Below are 22,614 nucleotides of genomic sequence, written 5' to 3'. Positions count from 1 at the left end.
GAAATAACTATCATAGAAGAATAAAGTGGAGGTGAAGATATATTGATCCTTTGATTCTTTGTTTTTACTTTTACTTTAATCTCTTAGAATTATTTTGAACGAAACATCCTCCTACTTCTCTCTATCTACTGTCCCCTTTTTATTCCACCTTTGATGTTATACCAGTAATTGATTAACCAAAAACCAAACAAAACCCACTGCCTTCGAGTCAATTCCAACTCATAGCAACCCTATAGGACAGAGGAGAACTTCCTCACAGGGTTTCTGAGGCTGGAAATCTTTATGAAAACAGACTGCCACGTCTTTCTCCCAAGGAGCAGCTAGTGGGTTCGAACTGCTGACCTTCTGGTTAATAGCTGAGTGCTCCATCACTGAGCCACCAGGGCTCCTAACTGATTAACATAGATTCCTAATTCACTCCCTAAAATTAGATGAATTTTTCAGATATTTAGAAAATAATACCAATAACATTACCATGTAATTATTGAGATTATTTTGATGAAGTTAGTTGTTATGGTAATTAACAAACTAAATGATACCTGTCCAATATTATTATATAATTTGATAAGTTCTGAAAGTGGCCCTTTCTTACCCTAGAGAGTTCAAATAATTATTCGTTATATTAACTCATTGTATTATGTGGAATTCCTCTTTCAAACTTCCAATATCCCTGGGAGGGATAGTATATTAAATAATTTTCAATATTTAACATTTAACATAAAGTAATTAATGAGATTAACTTCTAACAGCATAATTGGCATAGTTCAAGTATTAGATGGGATGGGGCATAGCTTAAGTGAAGAATGGGAAATTGAAAATATCCAGCTCATAAGTGGATACCTAGAGCTTGCGTACATATATGGGTCACTGCACAACGGAACCCAGAGAAATGAGAAGCCATTATGAGAGAGCTGGAAGGAGAGTAAGGCTGAGAAACTGGAGGGGGGAGATTGTTGAAGATTAGCTTCTTCACGTTATTCTAAGGTCAACTGAAGCCATTTCAAATGTTTTAGTAAGCCTTTTGCTACACATACAATCACAGATTGATGGCATGTTTCCTTTCCACATCTTAAATATCATTGTTAAAGGTGGATTTTATGGTATATAAAGAGAAAAGGAAATGATGATTGAACCACCTACATGACCTTAAGGGTTGCTAGAACTGCATTCTCATAACAATATTTTAAATTGCTCAGCCTAAGGCTAATGCTCACTTGCCAAGATTTATAAAAGGAAGACAATCAGGAACAGTAAATGTTGGATGTCATCAAAAACAGACCAAAAAATCTGAAAAATAAAGATCATTAATATGGAGATGAATGGATGTAGCTTGACCTAAGGAGCAAACACAATACTGTGACTGGGGAAGAAAATTTCTCCTGACATCTGAATATCATGATATTATCTGTTATCATGAGCAACTCGTAAGAGAGGAAGCTGAGATACAGTTAATTAGCTGAACCTAGATTTTTGTTTAACTCTGTAATTTGTTTAACCCTGATAGATAAATGAAATTTCCTTTATACACTTGGAATTTGTTGTTAGGTGATGTACACTAAGTTCCGGCTCATAGTAACCTTATGTACAACAGAACGAAACACTGCCCAGTCCTGCGCCATCCTCACAATTGTTGCTATCTTTGATGCTATTGTTGCAGCACTGTGTCAATCCATCTCGTTGAGGGTCATCCTCTTTTTTGCTGACCCTCTACTTTACTAAGTATGATGTTCTTCTCCAGGGACTGGTCCCTCCTGATAACATGTTCAAAGTACTTGAGACGAAGTCGCACCATCCCAGCTTCCAGGGAGCATTCTGGCTGTACTTCTTCCAAGACAGACTTCTTTGTTTTTATGGCAGTCCATGGCACATTCAATATTCTTCACCAACACCATAATTCAAAGGGATCAATTCTACTTGGAAGGGCTAGAAGTTTATGTTTGTGTGTGTATGTGTGTTTAACTATGAAAAAGGAAAGAACATTAGCCAGCTTTCAAAAGAACATGATTTGGGACAATTAAAAATAATTACAGTTCTAGAGGGAGTAGTGGATACTACTTGAGATTAGGGAATATGTCTGTCGTTCATGGATGCTTACTCCCTACTGGACTCTTTTAAGTGTTTCATATGGGTTTTCTCATTTAACACAACCCCTTTGTGAAGACTCTAGTGTAATTCTCAAGTTACAAGTGAGGAAACAGAGGCCTACAGAGGCTAAGTAACTTGCCCAAAGACACAGAACTAGTAAGTAGCAAGCATATACTCTTAAAGACTATGCAAGTATGCTCATAGAACTAGTGGGAAGTGATTGAATTGAGGCTGTATTTTGAAGGTAGAGCCAACAGAAATTTGAAGGATTAGATGTAGGAGATGAATTAAAGAGTGAACTGAAGGATGGCTTTAGGTTTTTTGGTCTGAACAACCAGATGAATATCTTTGCTATTTATTGAGATGAAACTGCATTTGGTTGTTAAGAGGGTATTGTAAATTGAGTTATTTTTTGACAGTTAAATGCAAATACCTATTAGAAGTTCAAGAAGACAAACGTATCTGTAATTTAGGGGAGAGGTTAGACCAGAGATATTATTTTGGGAGTTAGTAGCACATAGATGATTTCTATTGATAATCGGTTTCCCTAATTGTGAGACATGTCCCAGTAGCTCTCTCATTACAGATGTGCCTCTGGTGGGCGGCAGTATCATTGATTGACATGGAAGATGATATTTTCTCTCACTGTCTTTTAAAGAATGTGTCCCAGTATTAAATATGGAAAATATTTTTAAGAAGTAATTTCTGTTTTTTAGAATATACACATATTATTTGAATCTATACATGTGATGTGGGGGCAGTGGTGATTCAGTGGTAGAATTCTCACCTTCCATGCAGGCGATACAGGTTCAATTCCCTGCCAATGTACCTCATGTATAGCAACCACCTGTCTGTCAGTGGTGGCTTCTATGTTTTCATGATACTGAACAGGTTTCAGTAAACCTTCCAGACTAAGATGGAATAGGAAGAAAGGCCTGACAATCTACTTCCAAAAATGAGCCAATGAAAACCCTATGGATTACAATGGTCTGATTTGCAACTGCTCATGGGGCTGGTATAGTTTTGGGCAGCATCTTGTTCTGTTGTGCATGGAATCGGGGGCCGACTAGATGGCAGCTAACACCAATAACAACAATGCATGTGATACAATTTTATAGAATTAGACAACAAAGAGAGAGAGAGGAAGAGAAAAGAATGTATTTAAAACACTTACGTAAATCTCTTACCTTAAATTGTAACCTTGTTTAGTCACAAAGACCCAGTATAGTATACAGCATTCACATCAAAATGGAAGGTAGAAGTATCTTTGTAATATGCTAAACTTAATGAGATATTGATTGCATCCTTCATTCATTTGTGCTACAAACTGTTAATACACTGAAAATTTTCCTCATGTTTTAGCACTTAAACTTTCATATGAGTGGAATTTATTTTTCTGTGCATATTTAATGTAACTTAGAAAGTGACGTGTGGTAGTTTGTTAAACTAATAGACACTTTGGCAAATGTAGCACATCACAAGCATTTTAGGAAGCCAAACAAGTTAAACTTGTCAAAATAATAGGTAGTTCTGTGATATTGATTGACAAGGTATAATAGTTGGGCACTATTTAAAATCCTGATTTCAACATAATTTTATTAACCGCTAAAACACTCATTATTTTGAAAACTTAACTTATGCTTATTTCTCTTTTCTGAAAATGTGAAATTCTTTACTTGTTACATGATTTTTCTATCATTAATTTGTTCACATTATTTTGTATGTTTGTCTTGCTTAATACCAACAATGATAGAATAGAGATGTCTGTGATTACCTGTTTTTTAAAAATATAAATAATTTGAAGATTTAAAGACTCAGTTGAGAAATGTCAGTAGTATATTCCTCCTACTCAGCTTTAACAAAATATCATATATCTTAAAAATTATCCTTCACTGGCATCAAAATCCTAAATAACAGCAAAAAAAAAAAAAAAAAAATACCTGACTAAATGCTTATAAAACAATAGCTTTCTGTAGTGAAATTATAATTTGTTGTACTCAGGGAGAATATCGGTTCTTGAAGAAACCAATAATTTTCTATAAAAAGTATTTTAAGGATTTTAAGTTGCTTCACTAGCTTAATTTTATACCACTTCCATCAAATGGGATTTGGTTGATGAAACTGGAAAATAAAATGGTCCATACTTTGTTTAGAAGATTCATTTTTTCAAGTGCTTGGAGAATGTAGGATGGGTGTGATCGTCTGCTATCACACATATTTGTGAAATGCTCTTGGAGTGCCTGTAAACATTGTGTTTACTGAATATTAAGGGGAATAAGCCACTGACCTCTTCAAAAAGCATACTGTTAACGAGGGAGTGAAACCATGGGATGGGGGTGGTGATGGTAATGATGTGCAATTATAGGTGTGTTCAGTTTGGGATGACTTCAACAGCTTTAAAAGCTTTTGCAGAATCAGGTCAACATTAGTGGCCTGACCAGATGTAGAGACAGAAGAGTTGGTAAATTGTAGATGGGGAGAGGGGAGTAGAAGTCAGAGGCATTTAACAACCCTATTCCAATCATAGGTCCCTATAGATAAATAACAGTGGTCAGCAAGTTGACTTTATTCTTAATTAAAATGACAAAATCAAGAAACTTACAATCACTGGGAGACTGGCATGAGTTTAATAATTGGAATTCTCAGGCATTCCCAAAGCTTTATTTTAGCTCTTAATTCCAATCCTGTTTGCCTCCAGAACCTTCTAAAAATGGAACACTTTAATTTGTGTCCCCTTCCCTCTATTTCTGATGTTCTGTCAAAAATGTTTATAAGCGAGGACGTAGTCCCGAAACTGGAAGAAGCAGTAAGGGGCATATACATTTTAAACTGGATCATCAATCTCTGGAAAATTTAAATTGATTAGGCTTCATTAAAGAGAACATGGCTGGAGAAAAACTTCAATCATAAGATTAGACTTGGAAAAAGTGTCACTGTAGGTCATCTGATTCTTCTTGGAATATTTGAACCACTTTCATGTTTTACCACATTGACTGGAGTGGGGCATGCTCATGAAATCATGTTTATCATACTGAAGCTAACATTTACTGAGCAATTACCAGGTGTCAGGCACTCTCCTAAGAGTATGGCATGTATTAAATCCACTGGTTTGTGAAGATATCTATGTCAAATTATTTGTTGAATTGGCAAATATTTATATTATTTTCTTTCCTCTGGGGATATTTATTTTATTTTAATCATTTCTTCTCTTTCAGCCCTTCTTTATGCCACTATTTTTGGAAATGTTACCACAATTTTCCAGCAGATGTATGCCAACACCAACCGATACCATGAGATGCTGAATAATGTACGAGACTTTCTGAAACTCTATCAGGTCCCAAAAGGCCTTAGCGAGCGAGTCATGGATTATATCGTCTCGACATGGTCCATGTCAAAAGGCATTGACACAGAGAAGGTATGAATTGTTATTTATTATTTATTTCTGTTTCAACAGGATACATGCAGATTTCCCATTCACATGTTTGTATAATTGCTTCATAAATGTTATTCTGTAGTTCATAAGTGACGTATCTGTCAATCATATTTATCGAATGCTTGGAAGGTGCAAAGCACTCAACCATTAATCATCAATTAGTACTAGTCATCACACTCAATTTAGAAAATACAGTTCCTGAAAACAGCTAGTTACTCCATTTTCTTAAAATATTCTCATTACCACTCACACTACTTTGCTGTATTCCTATAAATCTCAAAGACTGTTGCCATTTCTTGTGATGGATTTCATTCTTGATTTCTCCTTTGACTTTTTTTTCCATTTCAAATTAAGAAGAATCTTCTTTTCTATAAATTAAAAACAATCATACATATTTTTTGCTGTCCTCCACTTAAATTGCTCCTTTCTCTGTATCATGTTCCATAAGGCGAATTATTGTTGTTGTTAGGTGCCATCAAGTTGGTTCTGACTCATAGCGACCCTACGCACAACAGAATGAAACACTGCCCAGTCCTGAGCCATCCTCACAATTGTTGCTATACTTGAGCCCATTGTTGCAGCCACTGTGTCAATTCATCTTGTTGGGGGTCTTCCTCTTTTTTGCTGACCATCTGCTTTACCAAGCATGATGTCCTTCTCCAGGGACTGATGCCTCCTGATAACATGTCCAAAGTATGTGAGACGTAGTCTCACCATCCTTGCTTCTAAGAAACATTCTGGTTGTCTTTGACAACACCACAATTCAAAAGTGTCAATTCTTCTTCGGTCTTCCTTATTCATTGTCCAGCTTTCCCGTGCATATAATGCAGTTGAAAATACCATGGCTTGGGTCAGGTGCACCTTAGTCTTCAAGGTGACATCTTTGCTTTTAAACACTTTAAAGAGGTCTTTTGCAGCAGATTTGCCTAATGCAATCCGTCTTTTGATTCCTTGACTACTGCTTCCATGAGTATTGATTGTGGATCCAAGTAAAATGAAATCCGTGACAACTTCAATCTTTTCTTCGTTTATCATGATGTTGCTTATTGGTCCAGTTGTGAGTTTTGTTTTCTTTCTTTTGAGGTGTAATCCATACTGAAGGCTGTGGTCTTTGATCTTCCTCAGTAAGTGCTTCAAGTCCTCTGCTTTCAGCAAGCAAGGTTGTGTCATCTGCATAACGCAGGCTGTTAATGAGTCTTCCTCCAATCCTGATGCCCTGCTCTTCTTCATATAGTCCAGATTCTTGGGTTATTTGCTCAGCATACAGATTAAATAGGTATAGTGAAAGGATGCAGCCCTGATGCACACCTTTCCTGACATTAAACTGCGCAGTATCCCCTTGTTCTGTCCGAAAAACTCTCTCTTGATCTATGTACAGGTTCCTCATGAGCAAAATTAAGTGTTCTGGAGTTCCCATTCTTCGCAATATTATCCATAGTTTGTTATGATCCACACAGTTGAATGCCTTTGCATAGTCAATAAAATACAGGTAAACATCTTTTTGATATTCTCTGCTTTCAGCCAGGATCCATCTGACATCAGCAATGATATCCCTGGTTCCACATCCTCTTTTGAATCCGGCCTGAATTTCTGGCAGTTCCCGGTCAATAGACTGCGTAGCTGCTTTTAAATGATCTTCAACAAAATTTTACCTGCGTGTGATGTTAATGATATTGTTTAATAAAGCAACTTGTAGTTCTTTATTTTCCCCTTTGCCTAACACAAATGTACAAAGTCTATACTTCCCTCCTCATGCATCTGACATCTCTAAGTTTTTCCTTGTCTTTTCAGGAAACCTTTTAAAATTTTTCCCATGTATCTTACATTTAGGCACAGAAGGGCCCAAAGTCCCCCTCACAATAAACAAAACTAAATTAAAAAAAAAAATTCACTCCTACACTGAGCTGATTCACATCAAATATAGGGGATGACAAATAGTGCTTGCACACAAGAGTTTTAGAGAAAACTGATCTTGAGCTAGTTTACTTTATAAGCATCAGTGGAGAATGTTATTTTTAGGTACTGATTTTTGACATATGATAATCAAGCAGCACATGACCTTCCTTGCCATTTTCCACAAATTTTTTTTTTTTTTAAATCTTATGATGTGGACTTGTGGCTTTTCTTTAAGACCTGCTCAACAAGCATATTTCAATGTCAAAGAGAAAGAACAAATGTGCAAAGTAGATGTTTGGTTACAGGAAGTTCACAAACAAAGAAGTAAGCAGTTTGAAGTCAGAGCAGGTAGTGTTAAGAGCTGGTGGTTGAGGGGAGATGTAGGAAATATACATAGAGTGGAAGAGATGTGGGAGAAAAGTCTTCAAATGGAATGCAAGTGAAATTCTTGGGGACATATATGCGGAAGAATTATAAAAGGGGGTAAGATTTGCACGTCTTTCAACATATTTACAAAATACAGTATGAATCTTCTAGCTAAATGACCATTTAAAATGGAATGTGTGAGCACAGAGGGAAAAAGAACAAATTATATTTCCATGGAATTTGATTAAGATATACCTGCGCCAGTATGTGGTTGATAGGGAAGGGATCCAAAGAAGGAACAAAATCTTCCTCTGGATGAAGATGATAGTAGCCATTTAAGTCTTCAAACGCAGCATGTCCTCTGAAGTTCACATTAAATGAAACTGAGATGAAGAGGCAATCACCTCCTGTGGCAATTACTATCTCAGCTAGATCTTTTCCTTCCAGAAAATGCAATGAGGTACATAGTAGGTGACAGAAAACATCAATAAAATACTGGAACAATGATCTTCAACATATTAGCAAAGAGCATGACCCAGGGTCTATGCCACAGATCCAGTAAGTGGCAGATTTTTTATTCTGTTCGGTACGCATTTTCATATACTGGGTTTGTTCAAAAGAGGAACTAACTAGATTTTCTTCAAGCCTCGTCTTGAGGACCTGCTCAACTGTCTGACTCATGATGTAGTTAGGGCAGAATGCCCTGGCTTGGAGTGTGTCTGCAAGTGCGTACATCATGAGCAGGGAGTAACTTCTGAGTCCCTACTACTTACCACAAAATTATTATTTTTTTTGTTTGCTTGTTCATTATTTGTGATCACGGAAATGTACTTCTGATTAGTAGAGTGTCCAAAGAAAATGGAGTAATAGGGAAAAAAAATGGGAATGATAATATTAAAGGTGAACTGCAAATTTAATCCAAATGAGAAGATTAAAAAATTGTAAAATATTAAAACAAATTGGCATTTGAATAAGAAAAAAACATCAATGTGCCCCCTGAGTGGGGAATCCTTAGTGTTGGTTGTTGACTGATAGAAGCAAATTTAAATACTTGTGGAAAATATGGAAGTTAATGTTGTACACATATAAAACATATTTGAAAGTTCTAATTTAATATGGCAACAAACTACCCATGCCTGCACTGATTTCTCCTAGCCTATTAAGAAAAGAAGCCCTACACAAATTTGTCAGAACTAGTAGCAAGAACACTGTAAGTAAAGAGAGAAAAAGACATATGCCAAATTCTGGACCTGGAAAGGAACTGTGGGAGATTCTCTCTAACTGCATCATCGATGAGGATGAATTTAAAAGCACATTCTAGACTATACACCATATGCTATACTGAACAAGGAGAAAATAAAAATTGGCATCTATTTCTGGAGTTGAGTAGAGAGCCTGACAACCAGAGCAGAAGACCACATGCCTTAGGAATTCATTCGTTTAACAAATAAATAGCATTCAGAACATAAGTTTAAAACACAATAATAAAGAGGTATGGACACAAGAATTAGTATCCAAAGCAAAGAGGGGAATAGGTATCTCAGAACCAGACTTCAATACACATAAGAGCTTAATATAAGCTAAAGGACACATCACAAAGATGTAACTGTTACATTATTTAATATAATTATAAAATGAACTCAAAATTTAGAAAAATAAATAGAGTCTTATCACATTGTCTAACAAAAATATCAAAAGGCCTGAAAGTTATATGTAAAAAATAAGAAACCATAAACTATTAGAAGAAAATATGTGAATGTATCTAACTTTACTTTTCACGTATTAAAGTAATGAAATAAATAACAAATTGATTAAAGATTTGACTAAAAATGTAAAAGCTCTCACACCAAAAAACATAAAAAATAAAAATGAGATAAAGCATTTGCAATAAATATTAGAAGTGAAATGTTAATTACTTTGATCTGCAAAATGATTTTACAAATTAATAATAAACGTTAGGATACCTAGAGAGAAAAATGAGTAAAACACATAGAAAATTTCTAAAAGACAAAATACAAATTACTGATAAACTTACAAAAAAACTTATTTTTTATTGTAAAAAACTTCAAAATAGAAACCAAAAATTATTTTTAATATGTCAAATGGGCAAAGATGATGTCCAGTCTTAGCAAAGGCTGTAGAATGACTGACGCTATTGTATAGTTCTTGTAGGTGTATAAATTGACAGGGCATTTCTGGAAAGAAATTGGACCAAGAGAACATCCTAAATGTTGGGGTATCTTGGAGCTCAGTCCTTGCACCTCTTCTCTTCTGTCTGTATTCATTCACTCCTTCAGTGATATCATCCAATCTCATGGCTTTAAAAATATGTACTAACACCACCCAAATGCACATACTCATCTTTGGCCTGTTCCTTGAACTACAGACTCTCCCACCTGTCTACTCATCTACAATGAAGTTGTCCAAAATTGAACTTCTGGTCATGTTGCATAACCCCTGTTCCACCAACAATCTTCCCCAATGCAGTTAATGGGCATTCTGCCCTTCAGTTGCTCAGTTTAGAAACCCCTACTTTTAAACCTCCAACAAATGACGTTGGCTCTACCTTCACTTCTCCACCACTATTGTTAGTATCTGGTCCAAATCGCCCTCATCTCCTACCTGAGTTATTGTAATAACCAATTAACTGGTTTCTTCCTGTGCTTCCATTCTCGTCCCTCTGTAAGTCTACTATCAACACGGCAGCCAATGAATGTGTATTGCTTTTAAGGTAAAATCATTCTGTCTATCTATCTATCTGTCTAGCTATCTAATTATATACTCATCAGTGCCGCAGGCTTTTAGAAAATGAGACTGAAATTGATTCAGCCTATTACAAGTGTAGAAAAAGAAAATGAAATGTTGATGACAGTAATCATATAAATTTGTACTCACAATATTATAAATATTGATTAAACACTGCCTTGGATTTGTATTTTATCCAGTGTTAGTAAAGATCATCTGAATTTTAACCATTATCTCATATTTAATACCAGAGACCTCTATTAGACTTCCTGTTCTTCAATACGCCAAATACTTTGTCTTACTATATGTTTCTCATCTCATATTTTGTTGATAGTTTTTGGAATATTTTCAAATGACAGTCATTAGCAGGTTTTAACTGTAATTATATACTGGACAGACATTGGAATATAATGTGTAAATGTATAATGTATAAAGCCAAATGTGTTTGTTCTAATGCATTTCTTCTCTCGTTAGTTCTAAACAGCAATATTTTTTTAGTTAGCAGTACAATGGAATTTAATGATCCATTGCAGCTAATTAGAGAAAATCCTTCACCCCAATTACTGATTTCCTTCTACCGTTTCCACATATTTAGTTTTATAGATTTTCAAATTCAGCTTTAACCCACAAACAAATTAATCACTGTGAACAATGCTTTCTCTAATACAAATTATGGCATTAAAATATTTCTGATGTGGTGATTGCAGCGCTTTTATTCTGAAGGGCTGCCTTAGTCAATAGCTTTTATATAGAACAGTACTTAGATTAATTTTATTTTGTTGAAAATATTTTACCATTTCCTAATTACTGCAGTTGCTTTAGCATCTTTTTAAATTTAATGATAAAAATCCCTCCCCTGGGTTTTGCTACCTGCTAACATTCTGTGCTCTTAAAAGACTGAAAAATGGGGGGAATGAGTGAGGATTTAAAAAGAGGGAAGAGGAAATTATAGAAAAAAATAAAAGGGATGATGGTTAATGCTCAAAAAATTTATCCTGCAGTTTGAAATGACTTTACTGGGAAATAATTCAAATGAACAAATGATTGGGGACTTCATTTTCAGTGTTTAGGAACTTATGAAAAATCTACAACCTTTCTAGTATTGTGTAGACCACATATTTGCCATTATGCTGGAATTTTTTTCCAGCTTCTTTTAGAGAGAGAAGCTTAAAACCTTATCTTTTTTTTTTTTATTTACCACTGTATTACTTCCTTTTTTTAACATATAGATTGGAGAAAAAGTCAGAAAAATCTCCAGTGCTCATTTCTTGTTTATGTATTTTATAATAAGCATAAAGTATATAGGTAGGAAGATGCTATTACATGAAATGTTCTGGCAGAATTATTGAAAACATTCAGGTGGAATTATGCCTTTAGAATTTAAACAAATTGAGATTTTCAAGGTTTTAAAACCTCAGATTATTTTGCAACCAAATCTATCACAGAGGTACTCTACTTATTCCAAATATAGTAGACAATATGTTTTTTCTACAAGCTAAAGTAACTTCCTTTTAACAACTTTGCTTTTAGAGTTTTTTTTTTTTTTTTATGGTAAGGCATATCAAAATATTTCTTTGTATTCCTGAATGTGAAAACAGGTAACATTCTCATGTGTGGCCTTATATTTTTGATTCAGTATTTCAATACTGCAAGAGATTCCTGTGGGGATGTGTTGCTAAAACTAAGAGTGAAAGCACCAGTCTTCCAAGAAGAACTCCACAGGCAAATGTGCTGTGTTAAATATGTGATGTAAATATAGACACATGAATATAATAAAACCAAATTGGACTGGTTTTAAGATGCATTAAAAGCACTCTTGTCTTTGGATCAAGACAGGTAATAACCATCCCAATACTGTCTGTGTTAATCAGATCATTGTTAAAATATTGTGTTCATCTTCTGGCTGGATATTTTAAAAGACATATTATCCAATGGAAGCACAATGACTAGAAGATAAATGTGATGGTATAAAGTTCTAAGAATCTTGTTATATGAGGAATCGTTAAAGGAAATATGAAATATTTAGTGTGAGTAAGAGAAGACCTAGGGAGAGTTACAACATTTGACTGGAAGTACTTGAAGGACCGATACATGTAAGAAGTATTCTGTTTATTTAGACAGAGGATGAAACTAAGTGACATAGGTAGACATTGAATGAAGATGGATTTTAGAGCACCATAAGGAAAAACTTTCTAACAAGTAAAACTTGTTAAAAGTGGAATGAGCTGTCTGTTCTAGGAGGAAATTAAGTACCTGGTCAGTAAAGGATTCAGACAAATAGAAGGTAGTACAAGATGAACTTACAGGGTCTGATGCTACAATTACATGATAATTACATGATAATATAACTATTCAATTATCATATAATTGGAGCACTATTAAATATCATATCTCATTTATAATTTAGACACATATATTTAAGCGATCCTGTATAAAAAGAGGAGGCTCTGAGTGGTGCAAATGGTTGATGCACTCAGCTGTTAACCAAAAGGTTGGAGATTTGAGTCCACTCCCTGGTGATCTACTTCTGAAAAATCAGCCATGGAAACCCTCTGGAGCACCGTTCTACTCTGCACACATGGGGTCACCATGAATTGGAGTCAACTTGATGGCAGCTGGTGGTGGCATAAGAAGAATTACATAACAAAACTCTATAATCAATAATTATTTTCCAACAACTTTTTATTAATACACCTAAGTACTGTAGTTTTACAGATGAAACTAAATGACTTTCTCATGATTATGAAACAAATACTAGCTTAAAAAAAATGATGAGAACTCAGAATCCATGATGGGGCTAAGCTAGGCCCATGAGACAACTAGGATGCTTTTTCTATGGCCTTTAACTGTTGAGAAAGAGACACTGTGCTTTGCCTATCATTATGAAAAACTGTAATTCAGCCTGCTGTGTGAAAGCATTATACTTCAAATATCTGAAAATTAACTTCTCCGTCTTTATCTGAACATGGTAGGGAACTTCACTATGATCATGTCCACATGTGCTGCTTAGTTGTTACCTACTGAAATATTATGAGCGAAGCATTTGGAGTTTTATTGATATTTTTCTAGATGATGTGCAAGCCATATCTTAAAATGTATATTTTGTCCAAAACCTCAATTTTTTTCAACTAGAAGTTAAATAAAATAATGTTCAAGGAATTAGTAGAAACATCATAAGTAGACTAGAACTTTAAATAATACTACTGTAATAGTATTTTGGAACATTCAGGTGTACGCATTAGTTTGTCATGGCTTTTGGCATGGTTTAATAGTGCAAACTTTATCTTATAGTTAGATAATATAATTATTAGTCAACTTTTTGTATGTCTGATATTAGGCAGTATTATTTTTCTCTAGTAATAATAGGGAGACGTTGCATAACTAATTTAAAATCCTGAATGCCCCAGGACTCTCTTTAGGAATAATATTAAGTGAATCCTTTTCATTTACAATCTTGAAACTACTCTTGTGCAGTACTGTGGGCTAGTTTATATTTCATGTTCTTATCATTCTGCCACTAGTCTCTGAGGATGGACCTAAGGAATTATTTGATAGGCATAGTCCAGGAATTAGAAAAAGGGGTTGTCGACATAGGGCCATGGATGATCTGTGCAGTTGCCTACCTTTGTGTAGACTGTGAGGATGGGATTCCAGGCTTGCATGCTTCCGTGAAGATATCAGTAATGGAGATACCACCTTACTTAGTTGACTGGAGGATGAAAAGTGCCACAGAGTTTCTCCATGGGTAGGCAATAATATGTGCTAGCAAATTATTAGCCCATTTTGGTTATAATTCATTTATACCTTTACCAGACATAAACTACAAAAGCCAGGTCATGCCTACTGCCATTTTTAACTTTAGTCCTTGCTTAGTTTGATGACTAAGGTGCATCTGATACAAGCCATGATCTTTTTAAATTGCCTCATACGCGTGTGAATACTGGATAGTGAAAGGGAAGACAGAAGAACTGATGCATTCAAACTGTGGTGTTGGTGACCAGAACAAACAAATAAGTCTTAGAAACAATACAACCACAGTGTTCCTTAGAAGTAAGGATGGTGAGACTTCAGCCTGCTTATTATGGACATGTCAACAGGAAAGAACAATTGCTAGAAAAGGACATCATGTTTTGTAAAGTAAAGGGCCAACAAAAATGAGGGAAACCCTCAATGAGATGGATTGACATAGTAGCCACAACAGTGGACCCAAACTTAACCAAGGTCATGATTATGGCGCAGGATCAGGCAACATTTTGTTCTGTTATACATAATGCCACCATGCGTCAGAGCTGACTCAATGGCAACTAACAACAACAACTTTGCTTAGTATTCAGGGGCACTGTTGTCTTTAAATGTAAGTGGACATATAACATCATTTGGAAATTAATTTGAATGAGCAAAATATTTTTGTATACCAGGGCTTTGAACTGGTTCAGTCCGGTTCAAACCTCTCCCGAGAATTTGCATTTCTAACAAGTTCTCCGCTGAGAATTTGCATTTCCACCCCCAGATATACTGAATCAGAATCTATATTTTAACAAGATCCCCAGGTGATTTAATGTATAACTTCCTGAGAACTTGTTGAACCAGAACGAACTGTTTCGCAGCCCTGCTGTATACATATACATTGAAAACAAATGCACAGATGTATTTTAGACTTTGAAAAAATTAAATCATGAATGAATCTGCATGCTGCAGTGTTATAGTATGAGTATGTGTTTATATTCAAGCTAGTATTTTCTTCTGAGCTGCCTTGATTGATCTCTTTCAAACTCCCACTAGAGTAAAACTACAGCAAGGGGTATTGAAACATCTATTTTTGAATGAAATCATAGTGCTTCCAACAAAGATAGTAGATTACTAAATAAAGGTAGAATTAGGCAGATAGTTGGATTTTATAAACTTTTTTTTTTTTTAATGGTTTCATTTCTGTGGTTGCTGCTGTTGTTGTTATTTGGCTGTATTTGCTAATTATTTTTCTTCCAGGACTTTGTGGCCTTCAACTGTTCATCTGCCTCTCCCCACCCCTCATCTCCTTCCAAGGTTTTATGATAATGCCTAAAAAAAGCCTGTCCTTTGGCTGTGACTGATTGCTTTTGAGTTTGGAATCATTTATATTCTATGAAGTACTGAAGAGCCACTTTTAGCTCCTTTGCTAGTAATGTCAAATAACCATAGGCATCCCTGTCTAGCACAACAAAAGACAGCAAGAGATTGGAGAAAAATAGAGTGAATAGATTAAGAGAAAAGAAAACCTTGCTATGTAGGAAAGAGATACCTCTAGTTACTTCCAATTGCCTGAAATGCCACTCCATGTGCCCCTTCTGGACATGATCCTCAAGTCAAAGTGAGGACCACATGGCTGTGAACCTTGACAGCTTTTTCTTAACTTCACTTTTTATGATTCTGCCTGTCTTGAGATCGACAGATATTCTTCTTTTCTCTCATTAACCTTCTTCATCCTTTCTTTATACCTCAAATTTTCTTGAGGAAGTCTTTACTTCCCTATATTTTTGCTGGGGCATCTCTAAGAATCAGAGGATATAAATTAAGGAAGAATCTGTACAATGCTGGTGGTGGTAGTGGTAGTGGTTGCTGTTGAGTTGGCTCCAGCTCATAGTGACCTTATATGTAACAGAACAAAACATTGCTTAGTTCTGTGCCATCTTTGTGGTCATTGTTATAACGTTTAGAGAGGTCTTACGTAGCAGATTTGTCCAATGCAATATGTTGATTTCTTGACTCCAGGATTATATAAATAGGAAAATAGCTATCCTCTAAAATTTGCATCCTTATCAAAAGGAACGGTATTGTAGTTGTTGCTGTAGAGTGATAAATAACTTCATTTTGACAATAAATGAGAAATTAGTGGGAAGTTGCCCTCTAGGGGAAACCAGTCACAGTCAGAAGAGAAACAACCCAACCCAATCATCCTACTGTTTCAATGGCACAATTTGAAATGTTAGTACATCCAAAGAGACTTTCCCTGTTTAATCTGCTAGTTATTATTTGGCTTCAGAGTGCCTTTTAGAGTAGCAAACTCAATGGTCACATGATTTTAGCATGTTTTTAATGATTCATATTCTTTGATAAATCACAAAGCACAGTAGTTCATTTATTCAACCATCTTAACACAGTTGAGTACCATCCTTTCATATAGTAAGGAAACAAACAAAAACCAAAACTCCAAACTGAAAATATTCTTTAGTGTAAAGGTAACAATTATCATTTAAATTTTCTATTAGAAGTATTTCTATTTAATAATGTTATATTAACTTTATAATAAAATACTGTATGGTTAGAGGAAAATTCGAAAATTCTTCTTAAAAGGAGATAACATTCTCTGTACTGTAGGTTGATGCCTGACAGTAAGTTTGGCCAACAATTCATAAATTATTTAGGTAGAAATTGATACATAGGTAGTTATTTACTTCAAAGATATATTTTCTTTTCCAATATTCAAGAGTAAGTATTAATTATGCCCTTACTTACATTCAAGACATTGTTCCATTCTCCGCAATGCCAATGGTGAATATGAGGCAGTCTTTGCCACACAGGGCTCAAAGTCTAGTGGGATAGATCAAATAAAGATTTTCCTGTTCTTTGACTTACCAATACTATTTTTATGGTTAGACCAGGAGACACTTGACAGCCAGGCACGGAGCATCTGGCATGTTCTGGACCAAGAATCAGAGGGAAAGGGATCACACGTTAGTGAATGTGCTTGTGTCCTGAGCACTGTTCTTCATGTGATATATTCCTCAGCTCATTTGATGCTCATGGATATCCTATGTGGTAGGCAATGTAGTCCTCATTTTTAAAATGAGGAGAATAAGGTTCATAGAGAATAATTTACGCAAGGTTAGACAGCAAAGAATGGCAGAGCCAAAGTTTGATTCTGATTCCTAGGGTTCTAATTCCGAAGTCTATGCAGTTTGTCATACATCACTAGCTTATTCAACGCCTACTGTGCTCTGGGCCCTATGTTGTGTACTGGGGATGCAGCCAGGAACAAGATAAACAGGGTCCCTGTCGTAAGGAAACTTACAGTCTAGTGGAGGAGACAGAGAAGAACAATTACATAAATTATTAATATTGTCCAATTCCTTGTAATAAAAATGTAAGTGATAAGTGAAGTGGCAGCAGTCAAGACATAAGAGGAGATTAAAAACAAAACAAAACTTCGGTTTTCTTCCTTAAATAGAAAAAAGATGGCTCTTATTTGCATTGAATATGGCGGAGAAAATGCATTATGCATAAACATACTATGCTTTGTGATATATTGAAGTATATGAATTCTTAGAAACATCCTGTAATTATGTGATCACTGATTGCTACGTTGTAACTACTTTGAAGCTATGTTGTGATAATTTGTGTTTTTGATTTTATTAAAGAAAATTGCCAATAAGAGATATATGATTTTTTACCAACTAAATAGGTACAATTACAACAAAAAACCATGAAATTTAGAATTTTAGTGAGTCTATGCTGGGCAAGTTGGGGTGAATATTAATTAATATTAGAATTTTATAATACTGAAAAGCCATTTAAAATATATACCAATTATACTTTTTAAAGTTCCCTTAAGAACTGAATATTTTAATAAACAAATTTCAGAGAGCCACGGGGTCTTACTTAAGCCAACAACACTACAGTACAACCATAAGAAAGTTCCTAATGAATTTGTTAGTAGTCCTGTCATCAGGAGGCAGCATGTATATATACAAGTAACATATATACAAACAGTCCTAGTTTTGTAATTTAAATTTTGTGGAATATTAAGGCTAATATTTTTTACATTAATTTTCTCTTTAAATGATTTGTAAAAGGTGTTTATAATGAAATCTCCCTACAATCCCAAAAAGAAGAGTTTCCTGATTTGGTTTTTTGAAGGCTAGTGTGAAAGTTTCAAATGCAGTTAAAAAAAAAGAAAAAAAAAAACGCAAAGCAAAGTAAGCAAACAAGGAAGCATCCCAACAGTCTAATTTCTTTTTCTTGACACTCTATTTTTTAGGTATTTTTTAGGAGATCAGATGAGTTGATGGAAAAACCCAGATCTGAATGTTATGACCTTCACTTTTTAACTAATAAAAGATGGAATCTTATATTGTCACTTAATCGTAATACAGCCCCTTTCTCTATCAACAATTGTGCATATGAACGTTAGTGTCAAGGCATGAGTTACTGCACAGATGAAAGTTCTCCAGTTAACTGAAGCTTGCACTTTCTCCTACAGCTTTTAAAGAAGAAGCTTCAGAAAGTCTTTCAAATGATATTATATGTTTTGCTTAAAATATATGAAGAACATTATATAGTACATATATTAGTGAAATAGTTTTATTACCAAGGAACAGTGCACCTTCTCATGTAATTCGACTGTCTTAGTTATCTAGTGCTGCTATAACAGAAACACCACAAGTGGATGGTTTTAACAAAGAGAAGTTTATTTCCTCACAGTTAAAGTAGGCTAAAAATCCAAATTCAGGGTGTCAGCTCCAGGGGAAGGCTTTTTCTCTGTCGGCCTTCTCTTCAGTGTTCCCCCAGACTAGGAGCTTCTCTGCACAGGGACCCCAGTCCAAAGGACATGCTCTGCTCCCGGCACTGCTTTCTTGATGGTATGAAGTCCCCAACTCTCTGCCTGCTTCCCTTCCCTTTTATCTCTTGAGAGATAAAAGGTGGTGCAGACCACACCTCAGGGAAACTCCCTTTACGTTGGATGTGACCTGGGTAAAGGTGGTGTTACCATCTTACCCTAATGCTCTTTAACATAAAATTACAATCACAATAATGGAGGCCAACCACACAATTCTGGGAATCATGGCCCAGCCAAATTGATACACATTTTTTGGGGGACATAATTCAAACCATGACATTCCACACTTTGGCCCCCAAAAAATCACATCCTTGCAACATGGAAAACATATTCACCCCATCATTTCATAGCAAAAGTCTTAACTCCAAGTCCAAAATCCAAAAATTCCTCTTCATCTGTGAAATCTAGAATACAGGTTATCTACTTCCAAAGGTAAATGGCAGAACAGGCACAAGCTAGGCATTTCCATTACAAATGGGAGAAACTGGAGGGAAAGAAGTGATAACAGGCACCAAGCAAGTCAGCAGAACACATTACATTAGCCCTCAAGGCTTTGAAAATAATCCTCTGTTCTCTGAGACAATTTACATAATAGCTCTGCCCTCCAGACTCTAGGTATTGGCCACAGTCTCTGGATTTTGAGTGGAGGCCCCTCAGCCCTGGGCTTCAGCTCCACCTTCCAGGCCCACTGGGACAGCAACTCTGCTCCCTTGGCTTTAGGCGCACCATTCTCCTAGTCCATTGGAGTGACAACTCCACCCTTAGAAACACCAGAGGCCATGGCTCCACCCTTTGAAACCCCCGAGGTCATGGCCATACCTTTTGAGACTGAAGCAGCTCGACTTCTTGTGTCCCTTGTCTCTTCAGCTTCTGTTTCCTGGTTTCTTAGCCTCTCGGCTCCTCGGGCCTCACACCCGCATCTGCCCTGCTGGAGCAAGTTTTCCAAAGCTCTGTAGCTCCACCGATAAGTGGTCGGAGGCACCCTGCTCTGCCAGGAAGCCTCATGCACGCAGGCAGTCAGCTGTCTCACTCCGTGGGTCGGCAAGCCCAGCTCCACCGATAAGTGCCCGGATGCACCCCACTCTGCCAGGAAGCCTTACGCACACAGGCACTCAGCTGTCTTGCTCTGTGGGTCGGCTCCAGCGCCATCTCGCACTGGTTTCCTGGTTCTGCTGCTGTTGGTTCTCTGCCATTGCAGGTTCTCTGCTGCTGCTGGTCCTTTGTTGCTGCCACTGCTCTATCCATTCAGAGTTTTAAAAACTGCCTCCACATTTTAGGTATCTGTTAGAGCAGCACCCCACTCTCACGGTACCAAATTCTGTCTTAGTCATCTAGTGTTGCTATAACAGAAACACCACAAGTGGATGGTTTTAACAAAGAGAAGTTTATTTCCTAACAGTTAAAGTAGGCTAAAAGTCCAAATTCAGGGCGTCAGCTCCAGGGAAAGGCTTTTTCTCTCTGTCGGCCTTCTTCTCTTCAGTGTTCCCCCAGGCTAGGAGCTTCTCTGTGCAGGGACCCCAGTCCAAAGGACATACTCTGCTCCCGGCACTGCTTTCTTGATGGTATGAGGTCCCAAACTCTCTGCCTGCTTCCCTTTCCTTTTATCTCTTGAAAAAATTCTGGGAATCATGGCCCAGCCAAATTGATACACACATTTTTTGGGGGACATAATTCAAACCATGACATTGACATATACTTGTTTAATTCCAGAATTCAAAGGCCATAACACAGATAGAAGTTTGGACATTACAATTTTAAGGATAACTTCTTAAAATAGTACACTAAACATAATTTGACTTTTCTTTATGAGTGTTTTTGTGTTTTTATTGACTTTTACACAAAATTAGAGGCTACTTATAAAATTAAATTCAATATAAAACACACATGTTTTATGTATATGTAAAACATACATAAACACTGAAACATACACAGGTAAAGGATTAAAAGCAATAGAGGTGTCCAGCCACCTGGAGTGTCACTATTACTGAATTTGGTCATTAAATTGAGCTTTTGAATTTTTTGGTAACTGAATTAAAAAGGGAAATGCTTTTGATTATATAGCCCTCATTATCTATTAAATGAAGCAAACACATTTGTCTAAAGGGTTACATATATTTTTTTCTGGCACTGAATCCAAAGAGAACTTTGCCATGTGGGGCTTTTTATTTGGAAGCAGTAAAGTATATAAGATCAGAGGTCAGCAAAAGTTTTCTATAAAAGGTCAGAAAGTAACTGTTTTAGATTTTGCGGGCTATATTGGTCTCTGTCTGACCTACTCAACCCTGTCATTGTAGCATGAAAGGAGTCATAAACAATATGTAAATAAATGAACATTGTTGTATTCCAGTAAAACCGTATTTATGGACACAGTAATTAGAATTTCATATAACTTTAACGTGCCGTAAAACATTACTCTGCTTTTTATTTCTTCAACCATTTAAAAATGTAAAAAACATTCTTTGCTTGCTGGACATGTAAACACAGGTGGCTGACCATATTTAGCCCTCAGGCCATGATTTGTGAACCTCTGGCTAAGATTACCGGATCTCTAGTCAGACTGCCAGATTTCTATTTTATTTCAAGTTGCAGAGTCTCCACTCTCATAATCCTTATGTACTTTCCCTGCTTCAGTTTCCTCCACAAACCTTATTACACCCTGATCTACTTGCTTGTTTGGGAATTGTGCCCCTTAAGAATATATGTTCAGGAGAGTCAGGGCCAAGATGGCGGAGTAGTCAGACACTTCCGGTGGACCCTCTTACAACAAAGATCCGAAAAAATGAGTGATTCAATTATATATGGCAATCTGGGAGTGCTGACCATCAAAGGCAGAGTTGAGGAACCGGACTGAGTGGCAGGAGGAGGGAGAGATGGTTCGGAAGCAGCGAGGAGTTGCCAGACCTTACCCAGCAAGAGCCTGAGCCCTTCAGGCCTGAGTAGCTCCTGGGTGAGCGGTGAGGCAGGCAAGCGGTGGTGCTCAGGGGGCACGTTTTCCGCACTGGGAGAGACCCAGCACCAGAAAGTCTACACGGCCACCCAGAGCCAGTAAGAAGCAGCCTTCATGAGTGAAAGATAAGTACTTGCGTACGGCTTACTGCACGGATCGAGAACACCCTCCTTGGGGAAGGGCCTCTCTCCCATTTACCTACTCCCTACTCTGCACTGGGTTCCGGACCAGCTTCAACAATTGCCAAGTCCCCTGAACAGGAAGTAGGATACTTCACATTCCTGGGGCCATTCTATCTGCTTTGGAGAGTGAACAAATTAACAAAGAGTGGGAAAAAATAAACTGCTGACTCCCCTAAGCTAGAAAACCAGGGCAGGCACAGCTCCTTTGCCTAGGCACAAGTATGGGGGATCTGTGGACTTTGAGTGCCTTTCCCCTTGCAGAGACTTGTGTGGGCCCATCTTGGCAGCATGGGCCCTCATTACCACAGTACAACAGGGTATATACCAGAATTCTAACTTCAACTGTTTCAGCTGTGAAGTGGCAGGT

The 22,614-nt window shown here is 36.6% G+C and overlaps 1 protein-coding gene across 2 annotated transcripts in view; it reads left to right on the top strand.

The window, feature by feature from the left end:
* The window catches only part of KCNH5 (potassium voltage-gated channel subfamily H member 5), a 351,487-nt gene that overhangs the window by 212,126 nt on the left and 116,747 nt on the right, over positions 1-22,614 (top strand). For both annotated transcript variants that reach the window (XM_004370933.2, XM_004370932.1), the window contains exon 8: positions 5,301-5,500. In XM_004370933.2, coding sequence (XP_004370990.1) covers positions 5,301-5,500 — 200 coding nt within the window. The remainder of the gene's footprint in view (positions 1-5,300; positions 5,501-22,614) is intronic.

This window comes from Trichechus manatus, unplaced genomic scaffold (genome assembly GCF_000243295.1).
Source record: "Trichechus manatus latirostris isolate Lorelei unplaced genomic scaffold, TriManLat1.0 scaffold00010, whole genome shotgun sequence".
Classification (NCBI taxonomy): Eukaryota; Metazoa; Chordata; class Mammalia; order Sirenia; family Trichechidae; genus Trichechus; species Trichechus manatus.
This window is presented reverse-complemented; position numbering and strand designations above follow the sequence as displayed.